This window comes from Rhipicephalus microplus, chromosome 4 (genome assembly GCF_043290135.1).
Source record: "Rhipicephalus microplus isolate Deutch F79 chromosome 4, USDA_Rmic, whole genome shotgun sequence".
In the NCBI taxonomy this organism is placed as follows: Eukaryota; Metazoa; Arthropoda; class Arachnida; order Ixodida; family Ixodidae; genus Rhipicephalus; species Rhipicephalus microplus.
The window spans coordinates 224,803,958-224,827,873 of NC_134703.1; the positions used below are offsets into that span (position 1 = coordinate 224,803,958).

General features: G+C 49.8%; 1 protein-coding gene across 1 annotated transcript in view; it reads right to left on the reverse strand.

Annotated features, from left to right (window-relative positions):
• Positions 1 to 23,916, reverse strand: part of pyd (zonula occludens-like protein polychaetoid) — a gene marked incomplete at its 5' end in the record, with an annotated part of 754,603 nt that overhangs the window by 351,210 nt on the left and 379,477 nt on the right. The window contains one exon of the mRNA XM_075893243.1: positions 22,696 to 23,140. Coding sequence (XP_075749358.1) covers positions 22,696 to 23,140 — 445 coding nt within the window. The remainder of the gene's footprint in view (positions 1 to 22,695; positions 23,141 to 23,916) is intronic.

Sequence of the window (23,916 nt, forward strand, 5' to 3'; positions counted from 1 at the left end):
ATTGTTTTCTCCTCCACCACCCGCGGGTGCCCCTATTTGAAGACAGCATGTTTAGCATCACAGAAATTTGAGCGAATGTCGTCTCAGTGTGGCTTTCATTTCAGACGGGCATTTCAAACTGAAACTAAATTGTTCTGAATTAACGATGCTAGCAAAGTATCAAATTTGGTTAGTTGGTACATACTTCTCACGATCAGCGCAAGAAAAGAACAGAACACAAGCAAGTGCTTGTAATGTACACTTTCTTGTTTATTTTTTTTGTCCTATTTGTGTGCTAATCCTGATGAGAATGATGCTAGTTATAAATGCTTTGGAGCATTTACGATTCAATTACCAGACGCAAAGCAACGAATTACCATAAAGAAATTCAACGAAACTTTCACTGTCAGGGTTCCTTTTAACAACTTATCAATCATTTAGTGTAAGTTTTCAAGGGCTAATGTAATTTGCTTTAATTTGAATTTAATTTGATTGGTGGCCTGTGGGGCAGTTGAAGGCGATGAGGCAGCAGGAGCGATTTCGTATGTCACAAGACTAACCTCACCAAGGACACGATATGGACCTGTGTAGCGGGAAAGAAGTTTTTCCGACAAGCCGACTTGACAGGTCGGGGACCACAGCAGGACCAATGAACGGGGTAAAACGTGCACGTCGCGGTGCCGTTGATCGCACAAACACCGCTGGTTCTCTTGAAAGGCCAGAAAGTGAGTGCGGGCGATTTAGCCTGCGTGGGCAGCTCGAGTGATAGTGTCAAGGGCATATTCCCTAGTCGGTGTCACGGTAGATGGAATGACTGTATCTAGGGGTAATGTAGGTTTTCGGCCGAACAAAAAAAAAAAAGGAGAGTAAGCGGCAGTGTCATAGCGAGAAGAATTATATGCAAATGTTACGTATGGTAAAGCAAGGTCCTAGTCAGAGTGGTTGCAAGAAACACACTTCCCAAGCATATCTGTAAGTGTTCGATTCGGATGCTCCTTGAGTTCGTTTGTCCACAGGTGGTAGAATGTAGAGAGCTTGTACCTCGTTTGACATGACTAAGGATAGCGGATATGACCTTTGATAGAAAGGTGCGGCCACGGTCTTTAAACAGCTGGCGTGGAGCTCCTTGTTGCAAGATCATGTCAGGTAGGAAGAAGTCTGTGACATCTGTGGCACAGCTTGTTGGTAGTGCTCGTGTGATGGGGTAGCGTGTGGCATAGTCTGTGGCCACAGCTATCCACCTGTTTCCAGAAAAAGACAAGGAAAAAGGGCCCAGGAGGTCTAAGCCAGCGGGGAAGAAAAGTTCTGACGAAATGTCAAGTGGTTGAAGGTGTCCGGCGGGAAGCGCCGATGGTGTTTTGCGGCGCTGACATTTATCAGAAGCCGCAACGTATCTTCTGACTGAGCGTGAAAGCCCTGGCCAAAAAAAGTGTCGGCGAATCCAGTCGTAAGTGCGTGACACACAAAGGTGATCGGCAGTCGGAAGGCCATGGAGTTCGTGGAGAACTGCCGAGCGGAGGTGTTTCGGAATGACAAGCAGCTGGGGTGGTTCATCTGGGTAGAAGTTTTGGCGGTATAGGACGCTGTGATAGTTAAGGACGTTCGTCACTATGTTTGTTGATAGCGGACGAGGAAGGATTAACATGAACTTTTTATTTCATGGCATGGGTGGAACGGCTGACGGTGCACGGATAAGCTACCATGTGCAGCGCCGTTGAGTCGGACGTCGCGGCCAACCCAACAGTCAGGGTCGCAACTCCGGAGGTCCAGGATCAGGCCACGGCTCACGAGGACCACACCCGGTAGGCCTCGCCCACGAACCTGCTCCCGGCCACTGCACCCAGGCAGGAGCCGTTCGGCAGGTCTCGGCCTTGGACCTTGAACAGACACACCGGAGCTCGACCTCGAACCGACACGTACGGGTCTCACGTCTGGCTCAGGAACGCTGCCAGGAACTCGTCCTCTCGAGCGGCGCACCGCTTCCTCTGCCTTCTTGGCCTCAACCCTCGAGCTCTCTTTTCCCCACGTTCTTTCTTGGCCAGGGCACCGCCAGGTACCCTCAGGTGCACCCTGCAGCTCATGAGCTCGTGGCCCACGTCCGAGTCTGGCGCGTCGCTCGGCACCGCTCGGCGATCCTAGATTCAGCCAGCAACTCCCCTGGCATCTGTATCCTCGGCCACCCTGAATCCTCGCCCGGCTCCGTGCTCCTCTGTGCGCACGCCGCGTCTCGCTCGTCCCTTGCCAATGTGCGACACTCTGGTGACACCGGCGCTTGATGGCATGGGTGCGACTACTGAGCAGTCAACCCGCATCGGAGACGCGATGCTCCATGCGGGGAATGGCCAGCCCGTCCAGCGAACAGCTTGCGTCGAGACGCGGTGCTCGGCGCAACCGTGACCATTAGCCAGGCCACTTACGTCGCTGTGCCGAACGGCTGACCACGAAGATGCCTCGCCGAGATCCGCGATGCCCTCGGCAAGGAAGAGAACAGCAGGCCAGGCCACGCCCCGAGATGCAGTACTCGTGCCGGCAATGCCGCCCCAGCTGGTGGTTGGACGACATCAGCGTGGACGGCCGCGTTCCCTGGCCGGAACATAGATCGCCTGCGTCCGACGCTTCGGCCTGCTGTCTCCCGTCTGCCGCTGCTTTGGCTCGTCCCCAGCCACAAAGCCCACTGCCACGTGATGGTCGCCCGTGGCCCAATCGTGGCACGCCACCTCTATGGGCCACCACAGGTCGTCAGCTGATTCGCTGACACTCACGCACACATTACACGCGCCTTTTCCCGCACTTCCGTCGTCGTTTTCTTCACTCATCACAGACGCCATCGTGGAGGACAAATGAGCGATGGGACCTATCAGAAAATGGTGATTTGAGACCCTCGATTGTAGCACGCAAGTTGCTTGCCACCAAGGCAGGTCAGTTGCGAAACGGAGAAGACGCAAGTATCGGTGTCGGTGTCAGGGATGGTGCTCAATTCATTGACTGGGTAGTGGGAGAGGAAGTCGGCGTCCTGATGTAGGCGTCCCGACTTGTACATGACTGTATAGGTATATTTTTGCAGTCACAGAGCCCAGCGCCCAAATCGGCCAGTAGGGTCAATCAGTGAGGAAAGCCAACATAGTGCATGCTGGTCTGTTATTACAGAGAAATTCATGCCATATAAACATGGGGAAACTTCGTGACTGCCCAAACAAGAGCAAGACATTCACACTCTGCTATTGAATAGTTGCGCTCGGCAGCTGTGAGAAGGCGGCTAGCGTAGGCCATAACTCCATCGTGTCCTCGCTGTCGTTGGGCTAGAACGGCTCCAATCCCGTGACCACTCGCATCGGTTCGGACTTCTGTCAGAGCGGACAGGTCAAAGTGGGCCAATATAGGCGGAGTTGTGAGGAGGTTGATGAGGTGTGAAAAAGCGGCAGCTTGATCGGAAGCCCACGTAAAAATCACGTCTTTCTTCTGAAGGTCAACGAGTAGTCGAGGGATTGTTTCAAAATCTTTCACGAACCTTCTAAAATAGGAACAAAATCCCACAAAGCTCCGGGCGTCCTTGACAGACTGGGGTACAGGAAAGCTCGAGATGGCATGAATTTTCTTTGGGTCAGGCTGCACACCTAATGCGTCAACAAGGTGGCCCAACACCATAATCTGCTGGCGGCCGAAGTGACATTTCGATGAGTTTAGTTGAAGGCCAACAGTGCGGAAAACTTCGAGAACCGCTGAAAAAAGCTGAAAGTGTGTCTCAAATGTCGGCAAATATACAAGGACATCATCCAGGTAGCACAGGCATGTTGACCACTTGAATCCTTGTAATAGCGAGTTCATCATACGCTCAAACACGGCTGGGTCGTTGCATAGCTTAAACGGCATCACCTTAAATTCGTATAGGACGTCGTGAGTTACAAACGCAGTTTTTTCTTGGTCATTCTTGTCCACCCTAATCTGCCAATAGCCAGAATGTAGGTCAATTGAAGAAAACTATCGTGCGCCGTAAAGATAATCGAGGGTGTCATTAATGCGGGGCAAAGGATAAATGTCCTTATTCGTGATTCGATTAAAGATGGCAGTATTAAACACAGAAGTGCCACGCGTAATCTGTCTTTTTAACTAGTTCAACGGGAGATGCCCAAGGGCTCGAGGAGGGTTCAATAATTCCTTTGGCTAGCATCTTGCTGACTTCTTCTTGAATTACCTTATGCTCTGTGGCAGACACCCGGTATGGTCGGCGGTGAATGGGAAGAGAATCAGCAGTATTAATGCAGTGCTTTACAAGGAAAGTCTGACCGAGTGAACTGCTGTCGATGTCAAATATGTCGCAGTAGGAAGCCAGAAGGCGGCATAGGGCGCCGGATTGCTCAGGTTTGAGTTTCGGGTCGATTATGGGGCGCAAGGCCGCATTGAGGAATGTGGCATCCTGCGGGCAACATGGAAGATCTAAGCATGCATCTGCCGCAAAAGCTGTGACGTGGGCGTCTATCAAAGGTCGCAGCGTGGCGACTGAAATTCCGTGTGGTAGTACTTGCTGCGTGAAACTTACATTGATAATGGGCAGACATGCCCAGTTAGAGGCCATGGTTATGACGGAGTGTGGCATAGTGATGTCATGCTCCAGGAGAACATCAGGAATAGGCGTGACGACATAATCACCATGAATAACGGGTGAAATTGTTGCCGATTTAATGAATTTGAGGGCTTTTGGCGGTATCCGACTGAAGTCTGTCAGAAGCTTTTGGGCAGCTCGGGGCGAGAATCTGGAAGAAGAGGAAGTTCTAAACAGAGAGTGCCGGCGGAACAGTCGATCAGGGCAGAATGCATCGATAAATTCCCAAAGAGGTCATGAGGGCAATTGTTGAGCATGTTAAATAAAACAGGAACATGGCGGCCGGCAAGGCTAATACAAGCAGTACACATTCCAATGATGGCCATAGTTCCACCATCGGCGACACGGACGGCCTGCGTTGCGGCTGGCGTATATTTTTGACACGGCAACAGAGACGAGCACTCATTATAGACACCTGAGCTCTAGTGTCAACTAAAGCTGTCAAAGAAGGTCCGTTCACATGCATTTCCAGCAAGTTCTTATTAGTAGAGAGCATCAACGAATGATTTGGGTCAGTCACACTTGATGCAGCATTACCTCCAGGAGCAGCATAATCTAGTTTTCCATCCGGGAAGATCCATAGTTATTCGGCGATGGATAGCAGTGGTGATGGGGCGACGGAGAACGACGGCATTGCGGTGACGATGAACGAGCTGTAGAGTGGCTTTTAGGTGCGTCAGAAGCAGAATACTCACAACTGGGCGAATACCGACGGGGGTCGGCCTGTGGGTGAGGAGAAAAAAATTGGCTCCATTGGGGGGGGGGGGGGGGGAGTCCAAGTGCTGCGGCAGTAGCGGGAGACATGGTCAACTCGGTGACACAAGAAGCAGATTGACTTGTCGTCTGCTGTTCTCCATTTCATCGGATTGCAGGATCTGGGCAGAAAATATGGGTGCATAAATATGGGTGAAATATGAAAATATGTGTGGTGCATTCATTGGCATCGGTCTGTAGTCCGGTCAGGAGATGGAGCAGGTGACAGGAAAACCAAGGTTAGTGATTTCTTGCTGCACGACTGCATGAATAACTGACACCGCTGGAGGTGTTTGCACGGTGCCCTGGTTGAGTGGAAGTGGTTGAAACAGCGCCAGACGGGCCGCCTCAAGCTCGCGCCGAACGATGCGTGTAACATTCTCGTGCAAAGGTGGTGTGGCACTGAGATCGGTGAGGGTTGACATGACAGCCGTGTTTGGGAGCCGCAAAAATTGAGGCAGAACTCAGCGGTTTTTGGCCATTTCGAAGCGGTGGCATTTCTCAATTATGAGATCAACGATCGTGACGTTGTTGTACACAAGCAAGTTGAAAGCGTGGTCCATAATGCCCTTGAGTATGTGGCCCACCTTGTCAGTCTCCGCAATTTCCTCGTCCACTTTGCGGCACAACGCGAGCACGTCCTGTATGTACGAGACATATGACTCGGTTGATGAATGTACACAGGTAGCGAGTTCTTGTCGTGCGGCCATTTGTCGACCGGACGGGTCCCCGAAGAGATCGTGAAGTCGTTCCTTGAAGATGTCCTAGCTGGTCAGCTCAGTCTCATGAGCATCAAACCCTACACATGGGGTGCCATTCAAGTAAAAATTACGTTGACGAGCATCATGATAGGGTCCCATCGGTGAGTGAGGCTAACGCGCTCGTACATGCGGAGCTAGTAGTCAACCTCAAGACCAGGCTGGGTGGAGAACGTACCGGGATCACCGGGGTGGGACATTGCAAGGTATGTAGTAGCTGGCGCTGCAGCTGAAGGCGGTGACAGGTTGTTATCATTGGAATCCATGGATAGTGCGGCCACTGCGAAGCTTCGTGGTGAGGACGGAGGAAGTTCCACTTCCACCAAATACGTTAAGGAAGAGAAGGGGCACCGTATCGACGAGGCTGTGGATGAAACATATTTCAAACCAGCAGCAGTGGGGTGACCAGTTGACCAGACACCAACAAAGACCACTCTTCGTCCACTTCGTCATGCACACTCGCGCATTGTCCCACAAAATGTCAACATGCATGTAGCAATATCATCTGTTGGTCCCCATCGTTCTCACCGGGCTGAGCAGATGACTGCGAACGCCTCAGCCGCCTCAACTAATAAGCAGCTAAATGCTGTCATGCATATGCGATGGTGTTAGCCAGAATAGTCAGAATAATGCAGTAGCGATAAAGCATAGACTAACATGGACTCTATGAGCAAATACATTTAGCACCCGTAAATGCAACCAATACGCACAGTTTTTTTTTATTTGAACCTATGACACCAAAACCTTAGAAGAAAACAACCCTGTACTTAATTTCATAAGCGCTAGCATGTATAGGCGAGCAAAAACTTCTTTTTGTCGTTTCATGTTTACGTTATTCCAACATTTAGACAGTATAAAGTGGCAAACGATGTGTTTCTGGTGCATGGATTAAACTGACTGGCACCTGAATTAAAGCTGTTAGCAACTGCATTAAACATGGTGACACTTGGATTAAACTCACTGGCACGCAGCCTAACTGAGTTGGTGCTTGGCTTAAATGTTTGGCGCATGAATAAATAGCTTGGCGCTCAATTATTTGAATGACATGTGGATTATTTAAAGCTGGTACTTGGATTAAAGTGAGCGGGAAAACCTGTAATAAGGCAGGAGGAGGGGGGGGGGGGTTGTTATGAACTTTGATTTTAAAGGGCCCATAAACCACCCTGAGGTCGAAATTCAGTTGTGGCGGGGAAATTGTGCACGAGTTTACAACGAGCACAGAGCCATGAAAATGTTTCAAAACGGTGCAGTAATAGCTGAGTAAGACGCGTTTGATTATCGAAACTGCGATGATCACTAATTTCACTCTCTCCTGCGCTTCCCTCCACCAGTATCCTCTGCCAAGACGCTTTGCTTTCTCGCCGAGCGCCTCTCCCGATTCTGGTGACATACATCATCCCTGACGTGCTGTTTGAAAACACCATTTTCTTCCAGTTTCCGTGACTCCAGTCGTCGACTCCGTCAGTTGCATTGCAGCTGTGTGCGTGTTGGCGAACTGTGCCTGCCATAATCTTGCCGGTATGGAGCCTGCGATGCGCGCACGTCTTCAAAGGATCGCCAACGCGGTAGACCCGTTTGGGGACACGCCGGCCGCAGTAAGTGACTCGTGAGCGGGCGCATGCAGGCGGGCAACACGGCAAACAACAACAAGCAGCTGCTTGCAGACTGACCGGAAGTTGTGAGCTCTTGCTCGATCAATCAGCATATTTGGCTCGGCGGAATCCCGAAAGGCCTAGAAAGGAGGAGGAATTCTTTCTCGAAATGTGTGGCGCGCCGGTGGCTCAACGCAAGCCACGTGTAGAATCGTTGATCGCGACGACATTCTGCACACGATGCATGTGTTTACTTGAAATGTATGAAAAAATATCGGAGGAGGTTTATGGGCCTTTTAAGGGTTTGATCGCTGGTGCGCATGCTATATCGGCACACCGTAAAATTGGCTGGTACAGTAAAAGCTCGTTAACTTGACACTCGTTAATTCGGATAATTCGGGCGGCTTCATTGGTCCCGGCCAAAGTGCATGTTAATCTATGGGACCAAACTTTCGTTATTTCGTCGGAATTCGGCTCCGCACCGCTTAATTCGGACAAATGCTGACGGCTGCTGCTACACAAAAGTATGATAAAGCAGCACTGGCACCACTGGAGTGAAACCGAAACCTGAGTGGCATCGCCATCATCATCAACTAGTGGGAGCGATCGCAGCGTCACCGAACGTCGGCGTCTTCTTTTTTCTCCACTCAGCGCCTCCGACGCCATTTTCCCTTGTGTTGTCGTGTCGGAACCATCTCTTCTTGCGGAGTTCTCTTTTTCTTCCATTGTGACCGTATTTGCATGCCACCACCAACGTGCGCTACAGTGATGGCAACGCCGAAAAAGCGGCAGAACTACGGCGCGAAGAACTTGGCGACTAAAGTGGAAATTTTGGAAGCACTGAAGAACGGCGAATAGCGACAGCAGGTTATGACCAAGTACAACATGAAGCGGAGCACGTTGGGAACGTACGTGAAAAATGAACAACAGATTCGACAAGCCTTCTGTTACGTCGCGAGTGAGTGGCTCAGTAACCAAGCAAGAACAAGAAAGGTTTATTTTGCGTGTCTCGCTTTTATGTGCTCGGCGATGGCGATGACGTCATCACATGATTGGCGACACGCTTGCATGACGTAGCACATCTCTCCCTTTTACCAGTTGAGCCTTTGAGGTGGTCGCCGTAGCCTGTTGGACCGACGAAGCGGCGGCGGTGCCTCAGGTTGGCTAGAGGGCGGCGACCCCCCCGGCGTGGGGTCAGCCATGCCGGCTGGCATCGGCGAGGTTTCGTTAGCGGTGGTGGTGGATGTTGTAGCGCCCCCTGGCTGCGTCGTGTTTGAGTCCTTCGGAGTGCGCAGCCGCAGTTGGTTCGCATGACGACGTTGCTCGCCGTCCGGCGTAGACACAGTCGCCATCCGAGCCCCTTGGGTACTGGTGACCACTCCCGGCAACCATTTTGGCCGGCTGTGGAAACTTCTTAGCCACACCGGCTGTCCTGCACAGAACGGCATGGTGGAGGAGCGCTCTTCAAGACGCGGTTCCCCGCCTGCACTTGGGAGGCAACAGTCTAGCCTGGTCCGTAGCTGATAACCCAGCAGTAGTTCAGACGGAGACTTCCCAGCCTGTACCGGTGTCCGTCAGTATCGGCATAAAAACTGAGACGTTTAATGAATGTGCCACCCCCTTGGCTTTTTCAAAGGCCTTCTTTGATCGTGCGAACCGCGCATTCCGCCAGGCCATTTGACTGCGGATGGTAAGGCGCCGTCGTCACGTGGTTGATCCCGTTCATTCTTACGAACTTCTGAAACTCGGTTGAGACGAACTGTGGCCCATTATCTGAAACAAGTGTATGTGGCAGTCCGAACCTGCCAAATATGGGCCTCAACGCTTCCACCGTGACTTCTGATGTCGTACTCCGCCTCGATATGGCCTCCAGCCACTTTGTTTCAGCATCTACGACCACCAGTAGCATGTGTCCTTCAACGGGGCCTGCGTAGTCGATGTGCACTCGAGACCATTTCCGGCCCGTTTCTGGCCATGGCGCCGGAACCTGCGCAGGAGGCATTGCACTGGTTTGAGCACACCTCTCACATTCGCGTACCATTCTTTCGATGTCGGCCTCCAGCCCTGGATACCAAAAAATGGTTCGAGCAAGGTTTTTAATTGCCGCCATCCCTGGATGTGTTTCATGTAGAAGCCTCAAAAGACTCCCAGCAGCCGCTGATGCCACTACTATTCTATGTCCCCAATAAATGAGGTCCTGATTCACCATCAGCTCATCCCTTTTTTGGAAGAACGGCCGGAATCGCTCCTCGGACTCTGTTAGGTACTGCGGCCAGCCCTGCAGGATCCACTTTCGCACCTGCTGTAACATAGCATCACGGATGGTTAGAACCGCCAACTCTTTGGCACTGATGGATGCCGCGTTCACAGCTTCAGCGCATAATACATACTCGGGAGCGTCGTCTTCTACGTTATCGGGCTGCCCCCGAGGAATAGGGAGTCGGCTGAAGGCATCTGCGTTTACGTTTTCAGATCCTTTACGATAGGTTAGGCTGTACCGATATCCACCCAACAGCAGGGCCCAACGCTGAATGCGGGCAGCGGCCATCGGCGGAATTTTCTTGTCTGGACTGAACAGTCCGGTTAACGGTTTGTGGTCGGTTACTAGTTCGAAGTGGGTCCCATACAGATAGTCTCTGAACCTGGTTACGCCAAATATGAGGGCGAGGGCCTCCTTTTCCAACTGGGAATAATTTTTCTCAGCTTTTGTTAATGTTGGTGACTTGAATCCGATAGGGTAGTCAATTCCTCCGACTCGATGCGACAACACTGCTTCCAGGCCTACTGCTGACGCGTCGCACTCTAGGCGAATGGGCTTGCTTGGGTCAAAATGCACCAAAAGTTTTGCATTCTTCACTGCTTGTTTAGCTGCCTCGAAAGCATTCTGCTGTTGTCTGCCCCAGACCCATTTTACGCCCTTTGCCAACAATGCGTATAAGGGCGCTAGTAAGGTCGACACATTGGACAAAAACTTGCCGTAGTAATTTAACAGACCTAAAAAAGTTTTCAGTTCTCTTACCGAAGTGGGCTGGGGGGCGTCGAGCAGTGCCGTGATGTTGTCGCTTTTGGGGCGTAGGCCGTGTCTGTCGATGCAGTGTCCGAGAAAGGTGACTTGCTCTTGCCTGAACTTGCATTTCTCCCGTCGTAGGCGCAGGCCGTGTTCCCTCAGGCACTGTAGCACTTGCTCCAGGATCCTGCAGTCGTTTGCTTTTTCCAATACAATTATGTCGTCCAGATATACCTGCACGCCGGGGATCCCGCTGAGCACGGCCTCCATGCGCCGCTGGAAGATTGCTGGCGCTGACGAAACTCCGAACGGCAGCCTGTTGAAACAGTAGAGCCCCTTGTGCGTGTTAAAAACGACTAGCCTCTTCGAGTCCTCGTCAAGGGGCAGCTGATTATAGGCGTTTCTCAAGTCCAATGTACTGAAAGCTTCTCCGCCGTTGAGGTTCGCAAAGATATCGTCAACCCGCGGCAGCGGATATTGCTCCATTATGGTAGCTGCGTTCACCGTAAGCCGGAAGTCGCCGCATAATCGCACCTGTCCATCCTTCTTGACTACGGGCACCACGGGTGTGGCCCATTCGGCCGATGTTACCGGTGATAACACCCCTTCGTTTACCAGCCTATCTAACTCTGCTGATACCATTTGTTTGAGCGCATACGGCACCGTCCGCGCCTTACAAAACCGGGGTCTTGCGCCTTCTTTGACGGTCAGGTGTACCGCTGGCCCTCGAAGCAAACCCAACCCCGGAGCAAAGACATCACTGTACTTTGATAGCATGGTTTCCACCATTCTGTCCGCATTTTCCGCCTGCACACACGCCACCTCGTTTCCAGTGAGTACCGGCACGCCTGCCGTATTGAAGCTGCGGATAGTGTCACGGCCGCAAAGCATCAGTCCCGGACAGTCGATGACGAAAAGTTCGGCCTGAATGGTCGTGCCACTCATGGTCGCATTGAGTTGCAATTTTCCGTTGATAGGAAGTGGTCCCTTGAAACACGACAGCTTCATTGTTGTGGCTTGCAAACGTGGCCATTTGCCTCGGTGTCGCTCGAACACTGACCGCGGAATAACACTCACAGGTGAACCCGTGTCTACCAACATCGTGAGCGGCACTCCGTTCCAACTTATCTGGCGCATAATAGGCTTTACGTGCGTGCTGTCCGTCACTTGATGCGCAGTCAGCGTGTATAAAGCTTCGCAGTCCTCCGAACTCTCTTGTGGGTCTTGCAAAAGGGCGTTCGCTTGTTGCCTCCGATTAGTGTCTTCGTCCGACGCTCTACACACTCGTGCCAAGTGGCCGCGTTTCCGGCATCGATGGCACACTGTTCGGAGATGACGACAATCATCCGCTTGTTGCGAAGATGCACCACAGCGGGTGCAAGGCCGATGCTCATCGCGAGATAGCCCACTTGCTTCCTTCGACTTCGAACGTGAGAGGCCCGGCCGGACAAAATTCGTTGTGTCGGCTACCGGGGAGGGCAGTGGCTGCATGTGCTGCGCGTTTTCCGCGGCGGCCTCAGCAGCCATTACGAAGTCTTCTGCTTTTTTCAAAGTCCGGTAAAAGTCAGGCGCGGGTCAACAACAGACGTCTTACGTCGTCGTCTCGAATACCATATACAATGCGGTCCCGCAGCATGCGGCGCAACATGTCGCCGAAATTGAAGTCTTCGGCCATGCGGCGAAGCGCGGCTACAAAATCCCGCACTCGCTTACCTTCTGCCTGTGTGCGCGTGAAGAATCGGTATCTGGCTGCTGTTTCGTTGACCTGCGGCTCGTAATGGCTCTGCAGATGCTTGATGACATCGCTGTAGGTGAGGTCGTTCACGGTTTTGGGGTGGCATCGTCCCTGAAGTACTTTGACGGCGCCATTGGACAGAGCCGCCACCAGCAGGGCTCGTTGTTTTGCCTCGTCTGTGATTTCCTGTGCTTGAAAGTATGCTTCCAAGCGTACCTTGTAGGCGGAGCAGCCTCCTTCTTCTTCCGTGAATGCAGGCACCTGTCCTGGCGCCATCGCTGCCTGTTTCAGCAGCCGCGCTTCAAAGCCTCCTCCCACCGCGTCGATCCTATCCTCGTCGCCACTGTTACGTTGTGTGTGAACGGCTCAGTAACCAAGCAAGAACAAGGAAGGTTTATTTTGCGTGTCTCGCTTTTATGTGCTCGGCGATGGCGATGACGTCATGACATGATTGGCGACACGCTTGCATGAGGTAGCACCTTCGAAAGCGAGAAGTTTCATGCCTCTAAAAAGCGGTTGCGAACCGCAGCTCATCCCCAGCTTGAAGAAGCTTTGCTCCGGTGGATTACTGACTGTCGCAACGCGCATCTGCCTTTGAGCAGACCTCTCATCATGGCGCAAGGTGAGAAGTACGCTGCAATGATGAACACTGAATTGTTCAAAGCGTCAGAAGGATGGTTTGTGAGGTTTCGAGAGAGACACGAACTTGTCTTCAGGAGTGCGTGCGGCGAAAAGGCCAGTGTTGACGAAAGCGTGACCACCGAGAGGAGAAATGTGAAGCTGCTGGAGCACATCGCCACATATGAACCACGTGACGTGTTCAATGCAGATGAAACTGCTCTATTTTTCAGAGCTCTGCCAGACAAGACGGTGACTTTTAAAGGGGACGTGTGCATTGGTGGCAAGAAGTGCAAGCAAAGGATAACTGTGCTTCTTGCCGCCAATATGACTGGCATGGAGCGCTTGCCACTACTTGTCGTCAGGAAGGCGCTTAAGCCACGTTGTTTTAAGAACGTCAAAAGCCTTTCTGTCGAGTACACAGCGAACAGGAAGGCATGGATGACACCGGACATTTTTCGTGGCTGGCTGCAGCAGTTGGACCGGAACTTCACGTCGAAGGACCGCAAGATAATTATGGTTGTTAACAACTGCAGTGCCCATAAAACTGTACAGTCGAACTGAAGAGCATCAAAGTAGTTTTTTTGCCGCCCAACACTACGTCTGCTCTTCAGCCGATGGACCAATGTATCATTCACTACGTGAAGTCGAAGTACCGCAAGCACCTGCTAGAGCGAATGATCCTATGCTCAGAAGCTGGAAAGTTGTATTAAGTGGACTTACTCGGCGCAGTGCACATCATCGCCCACGTATGGAAAAACACTCTGCCGCAAGTCATCGCCAACTGTTTTCGGCACAGCGGTTTTGTGAGGCCCGAGCATGCAGCAGTAGCTGACGATGGCATCGAGGAGGTGTCAGCCGAGTCCACCGACAATGACTGCACGACTTTCGGTGCTGTCCTTCCCACAGATGTGATCTTTCAGGACTATATCGCGATTAATCATGGTGTCGCCAGGAGTGGTCTCCTGACCGATCAAGAGATTATTAATGATGTTACGGGCGCCCATGAAGACCACGATTCCGACGAAGAATCATGCGAGGAGATACAGCCGTGACCTCATCGCATCTCACGGGAAGTCTCGGAGGCGCTGTTAATATTAGAGGACGCTTGCCTGAACACTCCCGACAGCTTGCGTGCTGTTGGCCATTTGGTACAGTTAAGAAAAATTGTGATGTCAGCCCGAATCTGCGCGAAAACGCAGACGACAATTACAAAATACTTCAACAAATAAAGGTATGCTTCTGCAGCTTGATTTTAAATGTTGTTTTCCCTGTTCATTAGTTAATTCGGTTAATTCGGACAGTTTTTCCGATCCCGTGAAAGTCGAATTAATGAGCTTTTACTGTATACCCTTCTACATTGTACTCTCAGCATGAACAAACTGCGTGAAAAGTGCTTTGCTTTCTAGAGTGGCCGTATAAGGGCAGGCACTGAGCCTTGACATGTCCATTCGTATGCACTTTCATGCTGTGCAGAAGAAATCATACTCATCTAGAGCAGCAGAGCACGTGCCTGTCAACACTGTAGTTGGCAGCGGCTGCTATCTAACGTTAGCAACAAGCATCCATTGATGCTTACATTAGAGCACAAGAGCTTGACACGCACTATGACAGTTACGTTCCGTTTGGTTCTTTCCACTCGCTTGTTGCGCGACATTTGCTGCTGCCGCCAAGGAAGCCGAAGACGAGAACTTTTCATCTGCTGGCACCTTGAGGAAACGACCGCTCCGACATCCTCTGGATATAGAGACGTTTATTCGCTTCTCCTCCCTCCATTCACTGTCCCTGCACCCCTGGTTTTATCCCCTGTCTCCCCATTCAACCAATCTTACAGTCCAATCGTAACGCACCACTCTTACAGTCCAATCGGAACGCACAGATGTGTCTCTCCTCGCCACAACCTCGAAGACCCACCGCCTCTTGCCCACTCATCGGTTCTTCGCCGTCGCTCAGGTTTCTTTCACATTGGTTCCCGGAATGGTCGACGACGGGCGTTGCCAGGTCGTGGAAAAGCGCCTCCGAGTAAGTTCCCGCGATGCCGGGTTGACAGGCCATCAATACAATTGGCCCGTGCGCCAATGCCGTCACCTCCGCTGATTCTGATTGTCCGGCGGACGCGTACGTGTACCTTCCACGTGTACCGGCCACCTGCAGCCTGGCTTGGTCTCCTGTAAGGCGCCATAATTGAGCCCGACAGCGGCACGGGAGTTGTCGCGTCCTTTGTGGCCAGCAGACAGTCATCGTCCCGCATTCCGGTGGCCCTGCTTCCTTGTTGGCGAGGGGTCGCCGGCCGTGGGGTGGGTAACATAAGGTATTCGGGGAACGCACGAAGTTCGAGCCCAACAATGACCATGTTTGGTATCGTTGCGGCGTTTTTCTTTACATATTTATGAAGAAAACAGCAGCTAGAGCAGCCGGCTGGGCGCTCTAGACAAGTATGATTCCATCTGTACGTGCAACGGCGTGCAGGAGGTGTTCCGGGGGTCTCTAGTCATCCAAGTTGCTGAACAGATATCAAATACCGCACCTGCAGCTAGCTTTTGCGAGTGCGCAGAAATCAGAAATGGCAACCTCGAGCAGGTTGGCGCTTTTCACAGATGACGTCAAGCCTTAGTATCTGTTACAACAATACAATTTATTAATATATTGCAATCATCGCTAAGAGCTGAAGTGAAAATGACAAATTGTCAGCCCGATATCGCATAACTCAGAAAAACGCTGGCTAAAGGGACAATGATCACTCCAGTTGCCGAAGCGGTTTTCATGTTATCAGATATCTAAACGCGAAGCAGAGGTGAGTAGCACAGAAAGTTAACGAGCAGTCTCATTATTCTTCAAAATAGCGCACGCTAGCGACTGCGCCCTTCAAGCGACACAGCCTCCTCTCCTCTTTCAAAACAAAGCAATGAATACGATGCTGTGATTTTCCATTTGTTTTAACCGTAAGCAACTGACCCTGGAGAGCGAGAGACAGGTGTGAAACAAGGCGTAGCCACTTCACAGTGGGCTTTCCGACACCAGAGCTATACAGACGAGCCCACACATAAGTCGAGTTCTCATATAACGGCCCCACTTAAAACAAACTTTCGCTTAAAACGAACAATACCCGCGTAACCGTGAAAATATACATTGGTTCAATGGCACAAAATCGCACTTACAACGAACGTCTCTGAGCGCCACTGATCGGTTACAGCGAACAGAGTCAGTGGTCTGCCGACTTCCCGGGAAAATAATTTTGACCACCGATCAGGCATCGGCGAGGTGTCCATAGATTCTTATTGTTAAACACCGACCCTGCCTCCGAGACCCTTTAGTTGCCGCTCTCCCAAACCCATAGAGGGAAAAAAATTGTTTTGTTCCTCCATGCCCCGATTGCTTTTTCTTATGCACCCCTCCGTCCTTTGTCCCCCCCGCTACTCTGAGCACCCCGTATCACCAGACGAGGCCCCTGTTTTCACACTGCCACCGATTTTTTGAAGACCGGTCGGCCCTTTACCCTATTTTTTATCGCTGGTACTGTTGTTGGCGTCGCCGTCTGGAGTGACCAGACCATTTGCCAAAATCGTCAGCCACCGACTGTATCCGATAGTCTAAGTCTAGTGCACGTGCGTACGCCACCCCACTGACTCTGATAATTTTCGATTCATTTCGTGTTTAGGACTTGTTCTCGCTCACTTCGCACTCGGCTCAGCATGCCTTCTGCACGCGTGCGGAAGCACGAACACGGCTGTTAATTTGCGCGGAACGAATTGCAAAATATTGAAGTTCATGAGGCCACGCCAACCCGCCGGCACAACAAAACAATTTTTTCACCACGGACGCCGATTCTTCGAACACCGCCGCGCGCACCAATCCAGGCGGCCAGGCTTTGACTTCTGCGCGTGCAGGCACTCTTTCCGAGTTTTTTCTACATGCGAGTTTCGCAGACCTTTCAAGCAAGCTACCCAACTTGCCTCTTTCTCGTGTGTTTTGGTTTTCAAGGTCGCCCTCCTGCTGCATCCTCCCCTCTCTTTATCGCAACTTCTTGCCCTTCTCTCGCAAGTCTCCTCTCTTGATCCCAACCCCTTCGCCCGTCTCCACCACTCCGCGACGTCTGCCACGCTGGCTCGAATCAGTTTCGTTTTCTGACTGGGAATGGGCCCAGAGCTGTTCCCCACGTTCTGCCATGTGTGTCGCGTGTGTGCGTCTTGCTCGCTCTTGGTGTGCGTGTGTGGTCATGATGGCTGACGGGAGGACTAGCACACTTTTGCTGCCGCTCAACAAAACGTCGAAAGTGGAAACACTTGGCTTGAGCATAATCCGCGCGTTAGGTGCCGCGTTGCGGAGCGCTTGCTCAAAGCTGTTGACCACCTGGCAGCCAACTTGCCCCTTCGGGCGTCTTGGTATGCAGCTGTGGAGATGGTGAATATTTCGTGGGCGGCGGTAACGACTACATGCGCGCAAAACTGTTTTCGCAAGGCTGACTTCATCGATCGTCGGGCCCGATGCCGAGCCTGAAACTTCCGAACAGGACCACTGGCGCGGCGATTTGTGGCAGCGCGTCATCGACTCAGACCTGGGAGAGCGGGGGGGACATCTGTTGCGATGATTTACTTATGGCCGATGATGATGCCGACACTACGGATTGGGGCATTGTGAATGAAGTACGTGGCGAGAGAGATTTGGAGGAATCGGATTGCGAGAACGACGAAGCTTTGGAGCCAGAGCCTCATGCAGCTTATACCACGGGCCTCGGCGAACGAGCAGCCTGCCGTTTTAAATAAACTCGAGACCGCCCTTATCGTTTCTGCTCTTCGAAACACGTGCATCACGGACTTTTTGGGGCAAAAAAAGTTTGTTTTCACTCGCAACTTTTTCAAAAGCTATGTTTCATTTACTACGAACTTCGGGATATAGGGAACGGATGCCGCGTCACGCTCAGGTTCGTTATAAGCGGGCTCAACTGTACCAGCTAGAGCCGCCAGCGATGGCCGCACTACTGAAAGCTGCGTGTATTAAAATTGAATTGTGGCTGCTCGGACCAGAAAGCCCGTTTTTATTAATGAGACGAATTTTGAAAAATCACACAAAATTTTTGAATTCGCTTCCTTGCTACCTCGAGTTCTAGAAGATAGGGTATCTTTTGTTGTTGTTTTACCGCAACAGCGATTAAAAACGCGTATGCGCTGGTAGAAGGAATTAAGAAAAAGCTCTTCTGTACGATGATCCATAAAGTATATTAAGTATATGTACGATGATCCAGAAAAAGTATATTAAGGGAATAGTGTCGAACACGAAGCACGGAATAAGTTAAAATTGCTTTAATTACGTGCTGTGCAACTCTTCAAAAGAGCTATCAGCAGCGTTTCTGGAAGGGACGACATCTGTTGAATCGCTGCCACAGTTTCACGCTACCCATTGTACTAGATGTCATGAGCTCCTGCAGGTACTGCGTTTCGCCATTAAGCAGACTTGCACAACAGAAATTGCGTCGGCACAAAACACAGTATTAAGAATTAGGATGCATGTGCGACCGCTGTTTATTCAGCGGAAGAATTCTAGGTTCTTTATTGACTTTGGTGGGCCTGAGAATAAGTTGCACATGTCTTGACGTGCCGGCGTGTCTTTTGCCAGTGATAGATGCTCGCAAACCTGACTTTTGTGCAGTTTAGCGCAATTCCCCTCGATATTATCAGGATGGCGCAGTAAGTTTGATTTGACACACTCTAGTGCAGTTGGTGCAGGAGTGGGATCACTGCCTATTCTTGAAGCGTGCTGGTGCCCAATGTGGCAATTATCAGTGTTGTGTGGGATTTGCTTATTATCGCACCTGATTTTGATTCTTTGTACATTCATGACATGCTTTTCACTCCAGCCCTCGAGCAGTTCGCTCTCTGACAAGTTAAGCAAGTCTTGGTCATGTACTACTCCTCCCGAGCTGTTAATAAAATGGAGTGGGGTGACTAAAACAGGTGTGGTTTTGATCGAGGAATGTTTAGACAGTTCTTCAAATCGTGCTTTGTTGTTAACTTCGTTGTTAATTTTGTTAATCTCCGAAAAAGAAAATCTGTCACGAGCCTCTCAATTAACGGCACAGTTAAAAGTGACAACAAAGAAATGGCAAACATGCTAAATAACTATTTCTGCTCTGTGTTCACTCACGACGATGGCAATCGTCCACATTTTTCGACGTTTGAACAAACAGCCCCTCTTGATGATATCACTATCAGTGAGGATGAAATTTTATCGCTTTTGCTTAAACTTGACATCAAAAAACCTTCAGAAATAGATGGAATCCCAAACGCATTTCTACACCAATATGCTGAGTGGTGCGCAAAATCTTCAAAATCCAACAGACTGGAAATCGCAAAATCCAACAGACTGGAAATAAGCCAGAATAACCCCGATACCCAAAAAGGGTGACCCATCATCTGTTGCATCCTATAGGCCAATTTCCCTTCTCTGCACTTGTGTGAAAGTATTTGAACATATTATTTTCAAACATATTTCAAGCTTCATTGAAGAAAACAAATTAATCAATGGTCACCAACTTGGATTCTGACGAGGAGTTTCTACGACAACACAACTGCTTGAGAGCATTCACGACTTCGCTCCAGTGCTGGATAATTCTGGTCAGGTCGATATCATATTCCTTGACTTCGAGAAAGCTTTTGACCGTGTATCACACTCTAAACTTCTTTTAAAACTAGAACCTATTCTCAAAAACGATTCCATTCTTGCATGGATAACCGCATACCTGTCCTCTAGAGAGCAATCTGTGTCCATTGATCACGTCAACTCAGATTCTGTCTCCGTCCATTCCGGCATTCCCTAAGGCTCCGTTCTTGGGCCGTCATTCTTTTTGATCTTAATAAATGACATCGCTCAAGACATAACAGCAAAAATCCGTTTATTTGCAGACGACTGCATCTTATATAAAGAAATCCGCAGTTCTCACGATCTGCTTTGGCTTAAGCAATCATTATCCCAAATTCAAAACTAGTGTACCTCGTGGCAGATGCAAATAAACCACACTAAAATGGTACCAATGGCAATCACCTGTAAGAACAATCCCCTCAATTTCACTTATAGTATCAGCGGCAATACCCTACCTGTAGTCTTGAATTATAAATACTTGGGAGTTGTCATTACAGCTGACCTTCAATGGAATGATCACGTCACCTACATACAGAAGAAGGCCATGTGGCAACTAGGGTACTTACAGCAAACGCTTTCGAAGGCTTCAAGGGATGTGAAGCTCTTGGCTTACAAAACATATATAAGACCAACACTCGAATATGCTACATCAGTATGGTACCCACACACAAATATAAGTCAACTAGAAAATATTCAAAGAAAGGCAGCTAGGTTTATTTTCAATTTATACAGTTGGAAAACATCGCCTAGCGCTCTATAACTTCAGCAAATCTAGAATCTCTACAAAGTCGACGCTATCGCGAAAGGCTAAAAATATTTTATTTGATATATCATGACAAGTTTGAAATCAGCAAAAGCACGTACTTGAAACCTTTTACGCAACAGGGTCCCACTCGACTTTTTCACTCAAAAAAGGTCAGCAAAACTATGCGCGAAACTAACTCTTACGTGGATTCTTTTCCCCCCTGTACAATCAAAGATTGCAACATGAATTCTTTTTCCCCCCGTACAATCGGAGATTGCAACCGTTTGGCCAGAGAAATAATTGAGTGCCCTTCTGTTTGTGCATTCACTGTCGCAATTCAAGGGATGTTATGATAGCGCTCTTATCACTAGTGCTGTAGCAATCTACCATAAGAGCTTCGCTCATGAGTCACTTCGCTCTATGTATTCTTTTAGAGGCGAAGCTCCTTAAAGCGGCACCCCTTCGTCCCTCGTCGTAGTACGTAACATGTCTTACGCTTTGACCTGCAAGGTGGTGCCGGTGAGAGATTTCTCCTGTGCGTTGTTGAACAATAAAAAATGTGTGCGCATTAACTAACAGCCGAATTCTCTTGTGTCTCATTCCCATTTAGCAGCCACTGGCATGTACATTGAGCACTATCTGATAAGAAAGGGTTGCTACGTTATACTCGCTGAGTGTAACCTCCTTGGTTTTAGAAAGATCTAGCGAGCGTTAGGCCGCAGTTCCATGAATACAGTGAACTAGTATATACCATGAACTCGAGGTGTTTAAAGGTGGGAAGTAGACACGAAGCGCAAGCCGTAAGAAAGTGTACATGTGCCATCTCTCGTTTAGTCCTTGGAATGTCCGCTGGATGGCGGCGCTTCTATATGCGGAATATATGATGAAAAGGTGCGAGATGGTAGCATTTGGAGTGTTGACTAGATGAACGAACGGACACACAGACAGATGCATGGACGGACGCACAGATGGCTGCATGGACGGATGGACGAACGCAGGGGCGTATGCATGGACGAATGCTGGGGCGGACGCACGCACGGACGGTCACACAGACGGATGGAAGCAAGAACGAATGAACGAAGGATGCTTTGCCCCACTCTCCATCATTCAGCCAGTGGATATGCTGTCATGTTTATTTTTTTCAGTTATACCTCTGACAATACAGAGTGTGTTAAAATGTAAAAGTCTCTCAACATACACTTGTTTTCTTTTTCTATGATTTGAAGCATTAGACAATGCATTGCATCAAGTGTCACTACTTATGTTGGCATGCCCATTGTTCGCCATTACATATCAGATTATTGTACTGCAGTGCCACATCTCACACACCATTTGATTCTTCTTGCTGTTTTGTTTGTAAGCTCCTTTTATTATTCATGTGCATTTCCACAGAAAATGTAATGCCTCCACTCCTGCTTAAGGCCTGGAAATTCAGGTCAGCAGTATTGAATAAATAAATAAAGTAAATGAAGATCTCTACTAGCCATTCTTGTGGCCTTGTAACTCCAGCCTAGTGTTTTGGTAAGGCATTTGGACACTATAAAGAGGGAGATTGTTCTGGCATTCTTGTTGACTGTTTTGCACTGAATTACATGTAACTGTAAAAAAGCTTCTTGGGGATTCATGAAAAAAAAATATTTTCAGTCAATTCAGTACGGCCCCTCTTTGAGTGAGGACGATCATTAAGTCAACAAAAAGAGGTGGAAGCCATACAATAAGAGTATTTTCGGCAGCCATGCCAGCCCCCCAAACAAAAAGCCCAACATGGGGACGCGACATCTCTTACGTTTATATCAAGGCATGCCAACCCCAGCTGTACACAGCTACTATAACCGTATATAATGTGGCCAAGAGAGAACACACACAAGGTCAATTCTTGCTGCCAGGAAACAGGAAAGTAAGTGGGAGAGAGAAAAGGACAAGAAAGATAAAAAGAGCAAAAAAGACGAGGATGAGGAGAGAGAGATAAGAAAAGGGGACTGGCGGTTTCCCCTGGGTGGGGTCAGCCCAGTGGTGCCGTCTACGTCAGGCCAGGGCCAAAAGGGTGTACTGCCTCTGTCAAGAGCAGAGGCAACACACCCCTCTGATTCAAACACCCGAAGTCAGCTCAACCCTCAGAATCCCCTTTTCCCCGGACACAGCTAAGCCACGCAAAGGGAAGCGTGGGAGGAGGTCGAAACACCCCCATCGGCTTGGGTCCGTGGTGACGCCACTCACCAAACACCTGCTTGCGCAGACACCCCTACGGGGCATATCACCAAAGTTGACCTACCTGGATCCTCCCAGGGGTCACCATACTTGGCACGAGCAGCCCTCCGACGGCGCCGGAAAAAAGAGGTGCGGCTGGTGTCGGCATCTCGGCGTCTGGCCTGCAGAGCGGCCAGTTCCTCAGCATTTGCAGCATTGGGGATGAGGCCACGTTGAATCTCTTGATGGTTGCGGCTAAGCCGGTATGCAAGCCAACTGCCGAGAGTGCCATTGTGAAGTGTGTCTACCACATGAAAAACTTCACCTGGGTGCAGTGCCAGCTCGCCCTTGTTAGAGGGCTCGTGACTGAAGTGTGCTCGCACATGGAATGAGTCTCCCTTTTGGGTGCTCACCACTTCCTCGTACTCTTCCCTAGCTGTCTGCACAAACAGCTGCACGGGGCCCTGGAGCTGCAATAGGAGCTGGACTGCTTCCTCACGTGTCGCCCACCGCACGTCTACACCATTCACCTGCATTTTTTACTTTTACACAACTGGGGTCTAAAACAATAAATGTTCTTCTCCATGCATTTCAAAAAAAGCCATCACAAAGCAAGCCACTAAGCGAGACTAGAGCAAGCATCAACGAAATAGTACACAATTCAGATTATTGTGCTCATTGAAAGGTGACAGGAACAAGCGCGCTTTCATTCGTTGGACATGATGAAGTTATACCTTGAAATCAGCACTGAAGAATGTTTTTACATGCTGCTGTATTTACTCGCATAATCCCAGCACTTTTTTTTAACAGACAGCCGATCAATATTTTGAGGACGCAGAAATTATGCGAGAAATTTTCTGTGAAAATGTAAAAAGTGAAAAACAAAATGAAGCACTCACAAATTGCGATTCTAATGCCAGCAACTAATTACAAGCTTTGACATGTATCAATTAAGACTTCAAAACATGTTCGACACAAAGCAATATTTCTTTGGAGACACTGCAGCCGCTAGCAAATAGTGTCTCAAGGATTTTGGAGCAGAGACCCTTCCCGTATTCAAGAGGGACAACATCTAACTGTGGATATTTCCGAATCGTAGGCCCATGAAAGGCCAGACGCACCTTGTTGTTTACTTTCAGCTGCTCGTTCTACTGTCGCCACTGGCGAACAGAAAACTGCTTGATTCAAAAGATCCTGTCGGCAACTTTGCAGGGGCGCAGCCAGAAATTTTTTCACGATGAAATGGGGGGGGGGCACCGCCTTGACATTAGGGAGGGCACCCCCTTCAAGTGAAGGGAGGGGGAGA